General features: G+C 35.9%; 3 protein-coding genes across 3 annotated transcripts; all 3 read right to left on the reverse strand.

Moving 5' to 3' along the window:
* Window positions 1-35: 35 nt before the first annotated feature.
* Window positions 36-4,485, reverse strand: phr (deoxyribodipyrimidine photo-lyase photorepair). The gene is made up of 7 exons (XM_076120196.1): window positions 4,023-4,485; window positions 3,700-3,902; window positions 3,409-3,567; window positions 2,770-2,968; window positions 2,174-2,366; window positions 1,529-1,770; window positions 36-1,024 (listed from the first exon to the last, which is right to left on the reverse strand). Exons 1-7 carry the CDS (start codon window positions 4,426-4,428, stop codon window positions 858-860), a joined length of 1,569 nt encoding a protein of 522 aa, XP_075976311.1. The 5' UTR covers window positions 4,429-4,485; the 3' UTR covers window positions 36-857.
* A 146-nt stretch (window positions 4,486-4,631) lies between these two features.
* Window positions 4,632-11,897, reverse strand: LOC142982351 (ankyrin repeat and MYND domain-containing protein 1-like). Its single transcript, XM_076128840.1, has 15 exons — window positions 11,696-11,897; window positions 11,112-11,285; window positions 10,558-10,767; window positions 10,026-10,232; window positions 9,560-9,756; window positions 9,147-9,267; window positions 8,901-9,069; window positions 8,134-8,686; window positions 7,546-7,714; window positions 6,943-7,161; window positions 6,407-6,646; window positions 5,818-5,953; window positions 5,374-5,593; window positions 4,945-5,287; window positions 4,632-4,853 (listed from the first exon to the last, which is right to left on the reverse strand). Exons 1-15 carry the CDS (start codon window positions 11,840-11,842, stop codon window positions 4,632-4,634), a joined length of 3,327 nt encoding a protein of 1,108 aa, XP_075984955.1. The 5' UTR covers window positions 11,843-11,897.
* Window positions 11,898-12,432: 535 nt separating this feature from the next.
* LOC142976714 (phospholipid scramblase 2) lies at window positions 12,433-16,958 on the reverse strand. Its single transcript, XM_076120231.1, has 7 exons — window positions 16,824-16,958; window positions 16,030-16,083; window positions 15,578-15,718; window positions 14,103-14,320; window positions 13,504-13,671; window positions 12,984-13,133; window positions 12,433-12,621 (listed from the first exon to the last, which is right to left on the reverse strand). Exons 1-7 carry the CDS (start codon window positions 16,882-16,884, stop codon window positions 12,565-12,567), a joined length of 849 nt encoding a protein of 282 aa, XP_075976346.1. The 5' UTR covers window positions 16,885-16,958; the 3' UTR covers window positions 12,433-12,564.
* Window positions 16,959-17,356: the final 398 nt, after the last annotated feature.

The raw sequence follows: 17,356 nt of genomic DNA on the forward strand, positions 1-17,356 counted from the left end.
TTTAGTATATTGTTTACAAAATATTTTAGCTTATGCTAGAACATAATCTTAATGAGGTAGAAGATAGAGGCATTCGAGTTAACAATATCTTGAAAATTGAACATTTGTACATTTTATCTTACTTAAATACCGAATAACGTGAACAACTGAGATTATATAACATATTCATACTAGAAAAGACTGGCCTCAACTAGAGAACGTATAAAAATGGTAACAATAATAAATAAATCTCTATGTACGGCAATATACATAAAACCATCAGGTACCTCTACAATCACAAAGTTACGTATATACTTATGTGTATAGTAGAAGATTCAAACGTGCAACAATTCAAACAAAAATACTTTGTACTTTATACATAGTAAATATAAAGAACAACAGGATTTCAAAATACTTAACACTAATTTATTGCTAGATCATAATATTAGTTCAATCTGATCCTGGTAATATAAAAATGTAAAAGATAGTATGTTTTCCAATGATATCTGTACTGATTTGAACGAGATTTGGTACACAACTTATAATCTGGGCTAAGCCCAACAGAAATAGGGATGTATGTATTAATAATCTGATTCTGGATTTTGTCACGAAATCGTAATGTTAAAAATGGTTGAATTATGTGTGTACCATCATATTCAACACCCTACATTCACTATATTCCGTTGGAAAGATTTTAAGCATAATAATATAGATAAATTCTATGGCATTGGTAAACAATGCTATGCAAAACTCAGAATTTTTAATTGACAAGTAAAATGTGATGTTTTGTACTTCAACAGATCAATAACGACTTAAAAATTGCGATAATTATTTATCAAAAACCTTATTAATACCTTTAATATAAGTACGTATAATATTTACTTCTTGGGTACGTACTTGTGTACTTTTCCGCCGTATCTCGCTATAAAAGCTTTGATATCGAATTTTCTCTTACAACCGTCATAGTTCATGTAGCGAATCTTGCCGAATACTGATCGTTCTGCCCAGCCCTGGTCGTGGATGCCACAGACTGACCACATACAACCTGGAAGAATAGCAAAGTAAAAGCTAGTTTTATGCTTAGAAGTGATAGAGCTAAGAAAAAAGATGGTGTAGAAATCACGTCATTATCTGTCGATGATGTTCATTGAAGTTGTAAGTAGATTGCTATTGAAAAATAGTTTATAGACTAGCGCCTGGTCAAATCCAGGGCAGCTTTTACAACAACAATCATGAAGGACATTGAATCCATACTAAATATTATAAATGCGAAAGTAACTCTGTCTGTCTGTTACTCAATCACGCCTAAACTACTGAACCAATTTGCATGAAATTTGGTATGGAGATAATTTGATACCCGAGAAAGGACATAGGCTACTTTTTACCCCGGGAAAATGACGGATTTTCATGGGAAAATCCAGGTGGCGGCCGAAGTCGCGGGTAAAAGCTAGTACTGAATAAATAAGTGAATAATGTCGATGCAGCAAGAATTTTAAGTCATAACTAGTCTGATAAAGTTCTGAACTTATAACATAATGTTGACACGTACCAACATAACCATTAGGGTCCCGCCCATCGATGCTAAAGTGGTCGTTCAGATAGATGGAGTACTTGAGGGCATCCTCCGGCGTCGGCGTCCACTCAAGGATCTTCTTCGCCCAGTACATGCGCAGGAAGCCGTGCATCTTGCCCTCCTTTACCAACTGTATCTGAGCCGAGTTCCACAGATCGTCGTGAGTCTCTGCCTTTGCGAGCTGATCGCGCGTGTAGATGTGGGTCCTTTTGTCTTTTCTATAAGGGAGCATAAATATTTGTTAGCGATATACTTAAACATGTTGTGGCATGATTTCTTAGAATTTTTTTTTAGATTTAAATCACAACAAAGAGCACATTATGTGACTTAGCTCTAGCAAAAAAAGGTAAAGTAGTTTTATATTTTTTGAAAGTACTATCTTAAGTATGGGGTTGATCTTACACCACACTAGACCACAGTGCAGACGTGGCTGATTATCCACTGCCAGTATGCCACATAAAAAGCATAGTAAGGGTCTTTCATATTTAAAACTATTCTCTGTTCCAATGTCTACAAAACAGATACCTAGTTTATTTGCATTTAGTATGCTCAAAAAGTTCCTTACAAACTGATTATTCTCATATTTTGGAGATTTTATTAAAAACCAAACTTATTGCTAACCTATGATCATCCAACGTCTTTTGCGCCCATGCACTGGCTCCTTTAATGCTATCATAATGTTCACAGTAGAAACAGAAGTTATCAGCTAGTTCGCGACGCACGATCGCTTCCTCAAGGAACGCGTTCACACTCTCTGTGTACTTTGACTTGTGTTCTTGCACACATAGGGCCACTCTTTGCACTGATATTTGACCTGCAATTTATAATTTTTAAAATAATCAAGATCTTTTATACACTTTTGGCTACTCACAAAATAGAACAAAAAACACTGGTTCATGTAAATTCGCCAAAAAGTGACAGTTAGGTAGGTATTGTTAAGAATATTGAAAAGAAAAAATGAGTTGAATTAGGGCACCTAGTTCAACACATATTATATATGTACATAACACTGGCTACTAGACCCACTAGTCAGCTTCATTTTTGACTGAGATTTAAAGACATTTACAAAATCTAGTATAAGATTGAGTATGGCATAAAATTTAGTATTACATTAATAATTTACTATGTTTATCATTAAATTTATGTTCAATTAACTTCAAAGAGTTATTTAAATAAAAAAAATATAAGATGCTAAATTGCCTTTTTACTTTACTTACCAAAATGGAACCAAGGTGACAAATTACTGAGGGCATCCTTAGTAGGGTCATTCCTTTTAGTAGCAAACACTTTTAATCTTTGGTCTATAAAACTCTTAAGCATTTTGAGAGCCTCATCATAGCCAGGTCTAGCCCAGGACACAGGGCCAACACTCTTGTCTGCCTCTCTTGATTCTATTGCATCATCCCAGTCTATAGGCTGAAAATGAATATGAGGAAATGTCATAATATATAATAATGTTGTGTTACTTAACGGATAATTGCATATACACAGTAACATGAGCATTGTGTGTAATTGATATCACTACAAACCATTCCTAACGAACATTGTTGTTATAATAAAATTATTTTATTAGATATGTTTCCTGTGTCCTGTGATAACAGTTTAGTAAGAGTAATTTAAAAAAAAAATATAACACAAGTATCAATATTATGCCAAACTCTTATGTCAATATTTTAATATAAATTAGTAAAGCCCATTAGTACTCTGCCAAATGTAGAAATTGAACTTGAGATGTCATGGTGAGCAGTCATATGCACTTGTGACTGCACAATTATGATAATCAATTTAACTGCCTTTTACATAAATGTACTGAGTCCATTACATATAGGAGTTGCTACTATGTAGTTGATACTAACCTCTGGTTCGAACTTGCTAGTGTAAGGATGTTTGATGACAGGAGGGAACTCTGTGAGGTATTCTCCCAGTTTGGAGTTTATCTTGTTCCTAATAGTCCTGGCTGAATATTCCTGTTTCTCTGAGGCTGCCCAGCATGGGACTATGTTGTGGGCGTCCACCTGAAAGGACAAAAAGGGGTGTTGAGAAATCATTTTAGCTGGTAATGTATGGCAAGTTTCAGAAGAACATAATTATCTCTCAAAAATTATCTTCATTTTCTAGCAAAATATGCCCATACAAGCTTAAAGTACCTGAATAAGTGGAACATCTTTCTTGATTTTCTTCTTAGCTCCCTCAAGCCATCCCAGTGGTACTCTCAGTGGGTTGAAGTCACAGACAACAGCTCCTATGTTGTGTTTCTCCACCCACTGAGGCAAAACATCTCCCCCATTGCCTTCTAGCAAGTGAAATGATATGTTCAGTTTCTTGCAGTCTGCTGCCACTTTCTCTAGACCTGGAAAATATTAAGATAAGTGTCAGTCTTAAAAGTATGACGGTAAACAAGTGTTTCAAGCGGTATTTATGGTTAAAAGTTACACTTGAAAATATTACAATGATATTAATAATTGCTTACCTTTAATCAGGAAATCGAATTGCCTGACAGAAGCATCTAAATACTTCGCAATCAAACAAAAACACACGTGGAGTGGTACTTCGTTCTTGAGCGCCAGTTTTTGCGCGAATAAAAATGCCCAGTTATCTTGCACGCGACTGTCTCGAGACATCCAGTACACTATTCCTTCACAGTTATCAGGCACCATCTGCTCCTGTGATATAATCCTGACACGCTTTTTATTGAACTTAAAGTCCATAATAGATTTGGCGGTCTCCTCACGTTTGGCTTGCAACTTTTTCATGAAATCCCCGACATCTGACGAACTTGCTTTACTCTCTGACGCCGTAACGGATAGTTTCGCCTTTTTCGGTGCCGATGCCATTTTTAAAGCAGCAGATAAATACGTAAAATAACTAACTCTCATCAACTTTTATGGAAAATCTATAAACATTGTACGCAAACCCGCCGATAACAAAGACAATGCCGGTTTTTGACATGTGCGTTCCGTTTCGTGCAATTACTTACCATGAGGATAAAAAAGTTAGCAGTTAAAAATAAAATGATTTATTTACGATAATAAAAGACTTTAATAAACATAATAAACAATATAAACATACAAAATATTATTCAAACGGAAGCAGCATATGTCATAGTTCCGTTTTCACTACTGGGCGGAGTTGGGAAGTATTTTTTCTTCAAGTAAAAGCTACACGGATGGCAGTTGTACCTTTCAATGTTTTCTTTCATGCATTCAAATGAACAAAAATTCACTAATTTGCATAAACCGCATGGTATTTTAGCTTCTTCCAGGGGTATTGCACATTCAAAACATACATTGAACTTTTCGATCTAAGAAAAAAGAATGAGTTAATGATTAGATAGTATTTGATTGAGGCCTTAATTCTATTAATATAATATACTCTGAAGTAGGTAAGGATACCTCACTGGCGGGAGTGAGTTCTGGTGTAACATACGGCCGTTTCCAAGCTTGGACTATATTAGCCGACTTATGTTCACGCACAAAGTAGGCCACTTCAGTCTCGATCCTAGTCTTTTCTTGTGACGTCATGGTATCTGAACGCAAGATTTTCTTTCTCTTCTGGAAGGCATGGTTTACTACACAAAGCAAATGATGTAAAACTCTTTTATCGTTGTATATTTTCTTCTTTGTAGTCTTAAGAACGTCCCATATTTCGAGGCAACGAACTGGGTTCAGCCAGAGGCCGATGCATTTGCTATTTTTTTGTTCTTTCAAGATCATGTTCCAATGACGATGTTTATATCTGTAAAGCATTAAAACTCCTCGTATGTGTTCATTAAAAAACAAAGTTTAACTTGCTCAAGAAATCTTCAGGTTTGGTACACTTACTTATCAACGACTACTATCAAGTCTTTCATCAATTTAGCTTGTATCCATCGAATGTACAGAAGCCTCGCACAGTTAGTTACTAGACACAAACTCTCCTTAAAATCGCCAAGTTCATCTCCCGTTCCCGCTATAGATCTTGAGCTAGTTGCAGACACACCTTTTGCTTTAGATTTGTCCGGTGGTTTCACTTCTGGTTTTCCTTTTTTTGAGTCTTTACTGACTGTGAAAAATGAAAAATATGGGAAATTAAATATTGCCTTTAAAGCACTGAGTCACAAACAAACTAAAAACAAAATATTGATTTATTTGCAGCAGAATTAGATATCATTGTTCCAAGTTATCGTGGGTGTAGTACAATAAGATATATTTAACAATGAAAGCTCCAACATGAAAATATTTATTTTTAACATAATTTATTAATTCATTGTGTTTGATTTGATTTACCAGTAGTATTTACGACGGGTTTAGTCGAAATTTCCGATAAAGTTTTCTTTGCGTAGACAAAAATATTTTCATAATATTCATCTCCATTTTGACATGTCAATAAAGGATCTGCACCGAACAAAAGCAGGTTTGAGAGCTGAAAAGATAAATACCTTTACCTACTGTATAAGCAATAATTGAAAAACGGCAGTGAAAATGAACCGGGAAAGTATTTAAATCATACCCCCTACATACGTTGTCCAACAATCCAACACCCAACTTTAGTCCCACTATTTAGTATGCAAGTTTGACGGGCGGTGTATAAAACTTAGAATTTAGAGCTTCTGTTGTTAAAGCTTACGCAGATAACAGTGGCCTGTTTGATATAGCTACATTATTTTGGACATACACAGAAATAAAATCTAGACAAATTGTGCATGTCAAGGCTCTCTACTAAGTTGTCGGACTATAGTCCCAAGTCCCGATCGATAAAAAAATCGTCCGCAAATGTGAGTCAACATACACCAACTACGTCTCCACGCGTGGTAGATTAGACGAAAATGTTGACTGTTGACCAAAGGCGTGTTAAGAGAGCTTAAAATACTATTACCGTATGTAATCGTTCCGCAACAGTAATATTTCTACAGTAGGGAAGATAGAACATCTTCACAAGTATAGTTTGATTCATATCATTAATGATAGCGTTAAGGTCAGTGTTGGGACTTTCAATGAAAATCTCGAAGATATCCAGATGCTTTGACATTGCTATATCCACGGCGGCACGGCCTTTGTATCTAGCCGTAGGATCGCAACCTCGTTCAAGCAGCAACTCCAGGATTTGATGACGATTCTGCAAAAATATACTGAAGTTAGAAATCATTCCGCATTTTAAGAAACATATTTTGGAACTCAAAGTGATACAACAGTGGTCCTAGTGATTGATTGTATTATAAAACTGATAATAAATGTCTTTTTAATTATTTTAAACGGCTTTGAATTAAATAACCGGGTATCGCGACCGATGTAGAAATTTGGGCGAAACCTTTGCCCGGCAATGGAATATTATCTTTTTTTTCTATTATTCTTGACAAAGTGGTACAGTTTAGGTAAGAACATAAAAAATGTCTGAAGTTCTAAAATAACTACCTCTTCAAGCGCTTCAACTTCTTCAGTTTTTTTAGCTAGCACGGCGTGCAGCAATGTTGGTCCTAATTCAGTTTCATCGTCCGGCTTTAAACTGTCAGGATCCATCAACAATCTGTGATCTACATTCGCCCCTCCCGTGAGTAACGCTCGAATGCAATCCAAATTCTCGTTTGTAAAACTCCCACTGATAGCTACGTCTAAAGGCGAGTAACCAAATATCTGAAAAAATACATAATATTACAATGTTCTCTTTTAAATACAATTTCCTAATTTTACCCACTTCTATGGGTACCTCAAAAAACTCGATATTTGGGTACCTCACAAGGTTACTGAAAGAAACCTAATGAACCGTGTACTCATTTGTGATTCTTGAAGCCAAAGAGATTTATTACAAGTTCATACATATTATAATGCGAAAAGACTTTTTCCTCGACCTAATACTTCTGCTGATCACGAAGTCTCGGGTGGACGGAAAAATGCTATTGGTCCTTTGTAATATAGATTGGAATATATGGCAATGGGCTTGTTCTTTGAACTAGCATCAGAAATGGATGTATTTTTATACACCTGCCTCTGCTCTCTGATATTACGTTTGTATGTTACCTGCGGGTAAGTCTCATTAATGTCGGCTCCATGTTCAATCAGTTCTCGGATTAGATCACTACTATAACATGCAATAGCAGTGAGCAGCGCAGACTGCGGACAGCACACCTTTCGAGGATCTGCCCCATCCGACAGTAGCTGTTTGATTGTTGACATCAGCTGTTCTAGACTGTTGGAAAGAAATTTCTATGAAATTACATGAATTTCACTATTTGACCGGCTACTAATATTATTAATGCAGAAGTTTGGATGTTAGTTAGCCAAAACTGCCGACCGTATTTTGATAAAACTTAGGATACACGCATTGGTTATAACCTAGATTAAGTTTTTTTGTTTCAATATAATGGCTTAACAATCGAAAAAATCGACAGTAAATAAAAATTGACATATTTTATACAATACTGTGTTATTGGCGAAATTAGGCATAAATCCAGGATCACCGAGAAGCTTAACAAAAAGAATAACCTGGATTACCACATAGCATACTATTCCCCCAGGAAATCATTCTAAGCGGACGAAGATGCTAGTCATTACGAAGAGATATTAGTTGAAATTTGGAAACTTGTAAAATGATTTACGAGTACTTACCGCTCAGCTTTTATTTTTTCTTTTATGTCCATAGAAGGGCTCTGGTTTAACGTTCGACTCATCGCCATCAGCACTTCTCTACTCGGCTTCAAAGAATCTTTCATAACTTTCGACACAGCCTTCTTTACGTCTTTTTTGTCCGGTACTTTCTTTTGCTCGTCTTCAGTAGCTAGATCTATCTCCGTTATCATATTATTTACTTCAAATATGTATGGAACTGGATTAATAAGACTAGGTATTAAAAATAATTCATTCACTTTATTGATGTATTCGTTGTTTAGTATTGAGTAGAGTCTTTCTTCATTCGATAGTTCAAATGTAGAATCTCTATGGGCACTGTTGGCATTTTTGACTGCATCGTGGTCTTTATGGCCGATCATTTCGGATTTCTTCCCCTGTTTCAAAGTAGTAGCAGACATCATTGATTTCGTTTTCTTTAGTGTTCCAGGGGGTGTTTTGAGTAATTTGCTAGGTATTTTCACCATTCCCGTATTTTGCATTAGATCTCGTTCAATTTTCCATTCAGAAAATATATCTTCTGTTGGAGCTACAACTACAATATTAAGTGTATTTTTTACAAATAATACCATACAACTACCATAACTTCAAGAAATATATGCTGTATAAAAATGACATCCTAGCCGATATCCGACTACGGCAGCCAGATTCATTGAAGCCGGCCAACGGTGCAGGATTTTGCATATACTACCACACTACAAAGTCAGTCAGAATGCCCTGGAATAAAAATATGTGAGATTGGATCTTACCACCAACGGGTATTATGGCTTGAGTCACTTTGCTGGGTGGTATTTCCCACCGAGCACACGCGTAGCCAATAAGAGCTGCCCCAAGTGGCGTGCAGCAGGCGTCGTTGAGATCATCAATTCGAGCTCCGGCTTCTATTAGAAAATGTATTATTTCGTGCTGGCCTCCACACTACAAGCAAAAACAACCTCATAATAAAAAGGGTTCTTAGGTATAGGGTGATATTTGTAATGAAGCATATGACTTACCGCAGCATACATAACAGCAGAACTTCCTTGTATATCTGTTACATTCGGACTTACGTCGTATTCGTTTATCAATTGAGCCACTTTCTGGATGTTTCCTAAAAAACTCGCCATCAGCAAAGACCTGAAACACAATGAATGTTATGTATAATTTGAAAAGGGTTAACTTCTTAATGTGGATGTTTCTCTCTATTATCTACGTCACTTACCTCCGGTTTCTGCGTTAATTTAGCGGTAGTTTATCTAATCGATAGCGTGTTTTTATATGAGATTTAACGCTATTGAAAAGATAAACTACCGCTAAATGTATCTCAGAAACCAGGGGTTATACGCTTGGAATAGTCAAAGCTCAAAAAGGTATGATTTAATAGTTAGGTATCACATAGTCAAGACTTCTACTCGTATACCAATGATACCTGCAATCCAGTTCATGTTGAGCTGCAGGTTTAAAAAAAGTTCTAGGTCCGTTGAGAATCTCCGTAATACTGATTTCAGACTGTTTCTTCTGTTGCTCATGTTGGTAGCAATGCTTCATCATGTGCATCATCATTTCATTGTTGTTCCAAGCGTAGTATACTTTTTCACTTTCGCTGGTATTACTGTGGCTTCCGTTCTAAAAAAGCATGATATCAAAATAACATCACTATCTTTTAAAAGTCACGCTTTGGTCTTTACTATTACTTATTTAAACGAGCATACAAATCAAATTCCGCGACCTACAAATAAAAGAAGCGAATGGAAAAAGTCTAGGACGGTAGTGGAATATGTATTTGTTTATTCTGAAGTCCGAATAAGTCATCATTATTTTATATTGAATTTGATTATGAATTGAAATTATGAATATCTACGATACATATAGACTTTTGTAGAGCCGAGCTTTACCACTGATGGTTCAGGTCTAGTCGTAAGCAGTTCAAGCATCTCAATTTGGTTGTCATAGTAAGCACGTTCGAATACATCTTCGTGGTACAGCTGACTGTTTTTATCTGTACACGTCTTTGGGTACAGCTGGGTCCATTTCTGAGCGGCTACTAACGGATGAGCCCCGCATTGTTTGAGTAGCTCTATGGCTGAGTTCACTTCACCAACCTGGAGGAAACGAATGGTCAACAAGGCATTCGGAATATTTAAGGAATGGACTGTATGTAAACTAACGTAATGACGTTCAATTATAGATGTCACGTTATATTGAGATGGTCACGGGATAAATGGTCGATTCCATGGCTCGCATGGTACTACACTGTAAAACTGTATTCAGTCAAGACACACATCGAACGGCTACACGTACTCTTCGAAGCGTGGTTGTCTGTTTCGTCAAGATTTTTTTGATAAAAAAGGAATACCTTTTTTGCCCGACACACGGGGTATACATAATTTCAAGACTTTCGCTCATATTCGTACGTAATCAACTTACAATTTTAGTCCTATTGGCCAATACAGCCCTGTGCTTCGCAACGATACTACGACCAATCGGCGTCGCCATTAGGTCAGGGGTGACGTTGTGAGTTGCTGGGCGCCATGACAGTCTCACCAGCTGTGTGCCGTTCCAGAGGCCCACGTTAGCTTTGAGACAAGCATGACGTTCTACGCCGGGACCCCAGCGAATATTGGTATGGTAGATACCCTGGGAAAACAAAAGAAGATAAGACAGGAAGCAAAATGTGTGTAAGCGGGTGTTTAGTATGCATCAAAAAGGAGTTAAATACAGCTATAAGAACATAAAATCTTTACACTTCTAAAAAATATGAGAATACCTTCACTGACCTTCAGTTACCCCGCCTTTCGAGAGAACATGATCTATTCAAAATAGTCATCAAAATTTCAATGAGAATTTTCTAATTTCTTCATAATATTATTGGAAGGTTATAACACGAACAGTCAGCCAACCGGGGGAGTAAAAAATTACTACCTCATATGATACTGACATTAGATAATTGAACGTTACAAAATTGCTTTGATCGTACTAACAGTAAACACTCTCCCATCAGGATAAGACATAGTACCATGCCCGTGTAAACAGTTATTATAGAAATATCCTTCATAAGTGACGGCCATATTGTCGGGGCCGCGATGACGACTGCGGTACTCGCCAACACCGTGCATCGTGTCGCGGAGGAGACGCCCGGTATACCATTCTAGGGACTGGAAATATTATATGCCAGTAGTATTACCTATTATTTTTAAGAAGGTAACTACTTTTATTGCAATAATAAGTAATAAATTAATGTATAAGGTGAACAACCATCAGTAATTACTAATAACATGTTGCGTGTCTTAATAAAGATAGATCTGAGCACCTGGAGAATTTGTAAGATAATTCGATTTGATGATTATTTTTGGATAAAATGGTATTTAATTGATCTGTATGATATTCTACGTCATACTCCTGAAGTGATTGACCTATCTTGACCTACATAAAATATCCACAACTTCAGGACAGAGGGTAACAGTTGAAAACATTTAAATAAACTTATAAAACTGTCGTAGTTCCTCCTCAAAGCAATATTACTAAACAATCCTAATCAACCATGACTATCAATCATGCAGTTCACCTCAGCTCCAGACCAGTGATTTCTTCCATCACCGTTCTTCCTCTCCTCCTGGTCTCTCTCTCCAACATAATACTCATAATAATCCCATGGTTTCTCCACGTTCGTCCGTGGTGGGTCACACGATTTTACAAAATTCACCATCGTCATTTAGAAGTCCGGAGAAAATCTAAATTTGTACAAAATAAATATGTAGGTAGTGTACTTCGTGATTGTCAGTTTTGATAGCTATTGCTGTCGGTGTCAAAGCAAGAAAGGAAAAAGGATATTTTGAAAGGAGGTCTCACTAAGAGTCTTTGATCTACGATCTATGAGTAGAAACTCAAAGAGTGATAATGAAAAAAATATTTAAGCGAATTGTGGATGACCAATTTTTAACGTTGAAGTGACATGGTAAATAAAATCCTTATGTTTACTAAGTTTTATTCGCTTCAATCATACATAGATTATGTTCTATTTAGTAGATACCTATGTTAAAACGTCACCTTGAACTGTTTTAAATATAATACGCGTCTCACCTAACTTTATTAATAGCTTTTATGTAGGTACGATTATAAGTAAATTAACCTTAGCTTATAACACGTCCTTTTATCATGTATGACTATTTATAGCTAATACTTAGCTCTAAGAATATAACCGTCGCCTGGGCTCCACCTGTTCGTACCCACGTATTTTTAGTCTGCCTAACAATTTACTTATAATTGTGTACAAAATTACTAGGCACAATAAAACACCACTTTATTACTTTTCTATAAAATACTTTATGTTTTATGAAGTATAACGATATAATATACAAAATGTCTGGATGTGAATAATGAATGTGATAAATTTGTTTAACAATTATAATATTATTTATTTTATTAAGCTTAAAATTAACAGCAATTGCAAACGCCGCAACTATTTTTTGATCTTTCAAAGTATGTGTATTCCTGAAACAAGAGATTATTTATAAAACTTTAATGAAAAGATTGATGCTACTTTAATAATATTAAAAAATTTCAAATGCGACGTGCTGGCATATAATAAGATAAATAAAGGATAACTTGAGATATTATTCTTGTAATTGGGAATCGAACTGTAGCAGTGACTGTTTTTAATAGAAATAATAATAGTATACGGGAATTTACGGCAATTAACGTTTCGGTCCAGCTTGCACTCGCCGTGGTCGCAGGCTGACTGAGGTTAGAAAATGCGTATCTTGTTTATATTAATTATGCAACGCGAGAGTTTAAAAGTAATGAGAAATAATAATACCTAAGGCATAGATTCGATGCATTAAGTTAATAATTACCAAAAGAAAAGCAGCAGCCAAGAGTAGAGCTTTGTGTTTCGGTTGCACGGCGGTGTCAGGCATTTGTAGCGTCGTTGTGAAGCTCACCAGCTCGCGGTCCCACCCATGAGCTATCTTGCCTACTACACGGAGAGAATCTCCAGTCATTATCTAGAGAAATGTAGGAATTAACATTATTATTAGGTATAACTTACATTATTATCACAGTAAACTAAAGTTTGAGTTCTAAAGAAACTTACGTTACAGGTAGTGTGAAATTATTTTTACAATCATCTTCTCAAGAAAATTTTCTGACGTTTTTGAAAGATCATATTGTGGTCATAATGATAATGGATCATATGGCAAATAGCAAAATATTGTTCATGAATTCATTTAAATTAGTTATATTACGTGTCAGGCAGGTTACGAGAACGGGCTACGTGAAAGTGCTACGCAATTGCTCCGTAAGGAAATGCTACGCCGCCTAACTACGAATCCAATTACTTTAAAAATCATTTCCAGCCTAAAGAATATGACTTACTTTAAACTCTGATAAGATAAGTGCACTCCTCTTTAAGGCAGCTGGTCCTTCAATAACGAAAAGCACTTGGTCGTTAGCGTCTCTCACAAGAAAGAACGGAACTACCCACGTGCATTGTTGTTGTATACGGCCGACATAATCGCCAGGAGGTGTTATGAGCTTTAGTTCCTAAGGTAAACAAAACGACATCATTATGAAAATACACAGATATTTAACGCAAGAAAACACATAGCTTTGATTGATGAATATACAATTCTGAAAAGAGCACACTTCGCATTACGAAGACTTTAAAATGTAGGTACTGTTTTTGAAATTGCATAGATATTTAAAAAATACTGGTATCTTTTGTGGCCCGATTTAAGAATCCTGAGGCAGTATTACTTCCAGCGAAATGCTGAAAAATACCGCATGGGCTGTAAAGCGTTGTTTCTTTTACATACTGTAATTAAGACTACTTACAGGTACGATGGTAAGGCCACCAAAATGTCTTTGTTCTTTGATTCAACGAATACGGGACGAACTGACAACGAACGTACTAGTCTAAGATACCTGACTGACCGTCAAGGCTATATTTCTAATATTATGATAAAAATATGTACCTGTAATCTACAAGGAAAACAGCATGACGCAGCCGCAAGCCTCCTGTGCATGACCATGGCCTCCTGCCTAGTGTTGTCATGGAGGTGCATGACGAAGGCTCGGCCGGTCCCGCACAGGCATCTCTGTGTTGGACTTGAAGCTTCACTTGCTATGTATAACGTCTCGCCGTTCGGTACTCGCACTATGTATCTGTTTTCTGACTCGATTTTTGATGTCACTGAGAAACAAATGACCCTTGAGTATTTTCTTACTAGTTATAATATCTCACTTTATGGCACGAAACTGGTCTAAGAGACGGAGCGATAGCTTTTTTTTGGATTTCAGGATAATAAATTAGGCAATAAATCAAAGATTTAGTTATTTTAAATGAAGTTACGCTGTTCTCTCTTTTGAATACAAAGTTTTCGTAGTTTTCAGGGAGTACTAAAAAGTTCTCAAAGATCGAGGTAAAAGATTTTACTAAAAAAAAACAATTACGTGTTATGAAATAATTTTGAACAATGAACTTCCTGCAATGCCTCTTATTCGATATAATTATAGCTTGTGCATAATGACTTACGAATAAATCATTACATAGGAATGTACTCGTATTTTATTTATATCAGGTCTCCCCAGACCAGACGGTAATAAACCGGCAGGTGTAACAAATAATAGAAAGTGCGACATAAACCATTGTCAGACATTTTACTGCCATCTACTCTCAATGGAACATTTTATTTCATACGATAAAATTGACGTCAATATAAAAGTTACGAGAACAATGGATTGACGTAGATTTATGACTAACTAGCTGACCCGCGCAACTTCGCTTGCGTCACCTAAGAGAATGGGTCAAAATTTTCCCCGTTTTTGTAACATTTTTCGTTGCTACTCCGCTCCTAATGACCGTAGCGTGATGTTATATAGCCTATAGCCTTCCTCGATAAATGGGCTATCTAACACTGAAAGAATTTTTCAAATCGGACCAGTAGTTCCTGAGATTAGCGCGTTCAAACAAACAAACAAACAAACAAACAAACAATCAAACAAACAAACAAACAAACTCTTCAGCTTTATTATATTAGTATAGATTTGTTTTCAATGGTATTAAGATAGTTATCTTTTACTTTTATTATGTGGCATTTTATTGTTTGTTGACCATTATCGGTGTACGATAATAGATGGTTGAATTCGGTCAAAGATCTTATAACATTTAGTAGATAATTTTTTTTTAATGTTTCTGTCGTTATTAAGTGATTTTGCACTGCTTAGCGAGATAAGTTTTTGGACAGGGTGTTTGATGTTGAGTTTAGAAAGAAATAGTACGTCTCTACTACTTACTGTTTACATACAAAAAGTGATTAGGCATTCAATTATCCTATAGGAATGTTCGCTCCTAATTGAAGGACAAGATTTTGCCCTATTGTTAGCAATTTATCGGCTTGAAAAACTAACTTCATCTTGTACCTTGGTTATGTTGAGTGTTTGTACTTACGATCATTTAGTTCCACGGTTTGCTGAATGAGTAAGCTTGAGACGCCTATGAGGAAGTCCAAGCCGTGTACAGGGATGAACTGTCCTCGAGGGTTCGATCGCCAGTCTACTGTGGATACTGGCAATTGTGTGCGGATACCACCTACAAAGTCCAAGATATCATAAATTCACTGTTGAAAATTTTCATAAGTGCTTACATTTGAAATAAACTATGATGGTATAGTCTTTGTGGCGCAGTGGTTAAGGTAAGACCCCACTATAAGTGCATCGTGAGGTCGTGGTTTCGATTTCCACATGGAACAAATATTTGTATGATCCATAATATATTATTGTTTTGAGTCTGGTTCTACGTGTCCGTTATTTGTTAAAGTTCCCGCGATAAAAGAGCAAGCAATTTTTAGTGCAGGAGCCCTTCGAGTCTTTTGAAAAGAAGCATAATTAGTATTTTCTTACCGTGTGGAGGTTGGATACTAATGACTAAATCTGGCCTGTGTGGTCTTCCATCATCTGTAAAAACATGGATCATAACAAACATCTGTCTTATAACTCTCAATTTGCCTAAAGACCATGGTATTTATAACATTTTATAGAATCTGTGATTTTTTTACACCATGAGAAGTTTAAATTTCAAGAGTAGATATTTTATTGTTGTGCAATATTTACGTAGATAATGACGTGTTGTGTCATATTATTGCTTGCGCTATCTTCATTCATGAAGCTTCTGTGTTTACTTACTACTTTTGGTAAGTTAAATTCCTATTTATACAAGTATAGTTTAGAATAAGAAGCAAATAAAACATTGTTTGTTTTCTTGCCTTTTGAGATGGCGTTCGTTTTTTACTAATAGACTTAAAAGCTAAGTTACTTTTGTATAGTTCATTCTAGAACTTTATGTCTGTTAATTTCAGGTTAATCTATATTTATCGAACTTAATGATCTGTCAGTTACTTACACGTACTGAATCCCTACTATCATACTTGGATGATTTCATCTTTCTATAAAATTTGCTTGCTGACCACTAGAGATCGCGGTTACCCTTTAACATTTTGATTGATTTAAATAAAACAATATTATTTTAATATCAGTATAGTACCACTCTTACTTGATGCACCTATGTATGTATGTAGAGGCGAATTAATTCAAGATTCCCAATGAACAGTATACTTTAAAATATGTACCGGCAACATGACAGTGTAATCTCATACTGTCTTTACCTACGTCATAAGAAGTATTAACAAAATACTCACCTTCCGTGGCAGCCGGGTTATCAACTCCTCTCTCATCTTTACCACGGACACTCGCATCCATTATAAAATACAAACACTTTTTTATCCACTGAACAAACTTGTGCAATATATGTTATTTGTTGTCAATGCGTCTGCAAACTGCGTTATCGGAGTTTTTCATTGGAGCCCTTATCGTTTATCTATTGATAAATATTATCGACTTGTACTAGTCTGTACTTGTGTGTTGTACTTCAAATGCTCTTAGTACTGATAATTACTTGTTTTATTGTGACGTTATGTTCCGATTGTTTCTTTTATAAATCATGATTGAGGTTCGATGATTGTGTCTGTCGGGTAATAAGTATGTTATTAAGTATTTCTGTCTGGAAGTTTTGTTTTGCTTTGCGTTCTGTGTTATGCGTTGAGGAATAGTTATAGCAAGCTCGGCACTAAGTTTAAAAGTTATTTCGAGGAAACAGACGTATAGATGTCTCATACTCCAACAATTTAAGAACTCATAGAAAACAATTTGGTTTATGGGTCTAACATTGGAA

This window comes from Anticarsia gemmatalis, chromosome 1, assembly GCF_050436995.1.
Source record: "Anticarsia gemmatalis isolate Benzon Research Colony breed Stoneville strain chromosome 1, ilAntGemm2 primary, whole genome shotgun sequence".
Classification (NCBI taxonomy): domain Eukaryota; kingdom Metazoa; phylum Arthropoda; class Insecta; order Lepidoptera; family Erebidae; genus Anticarsia; species Anticarsia gemmatalis.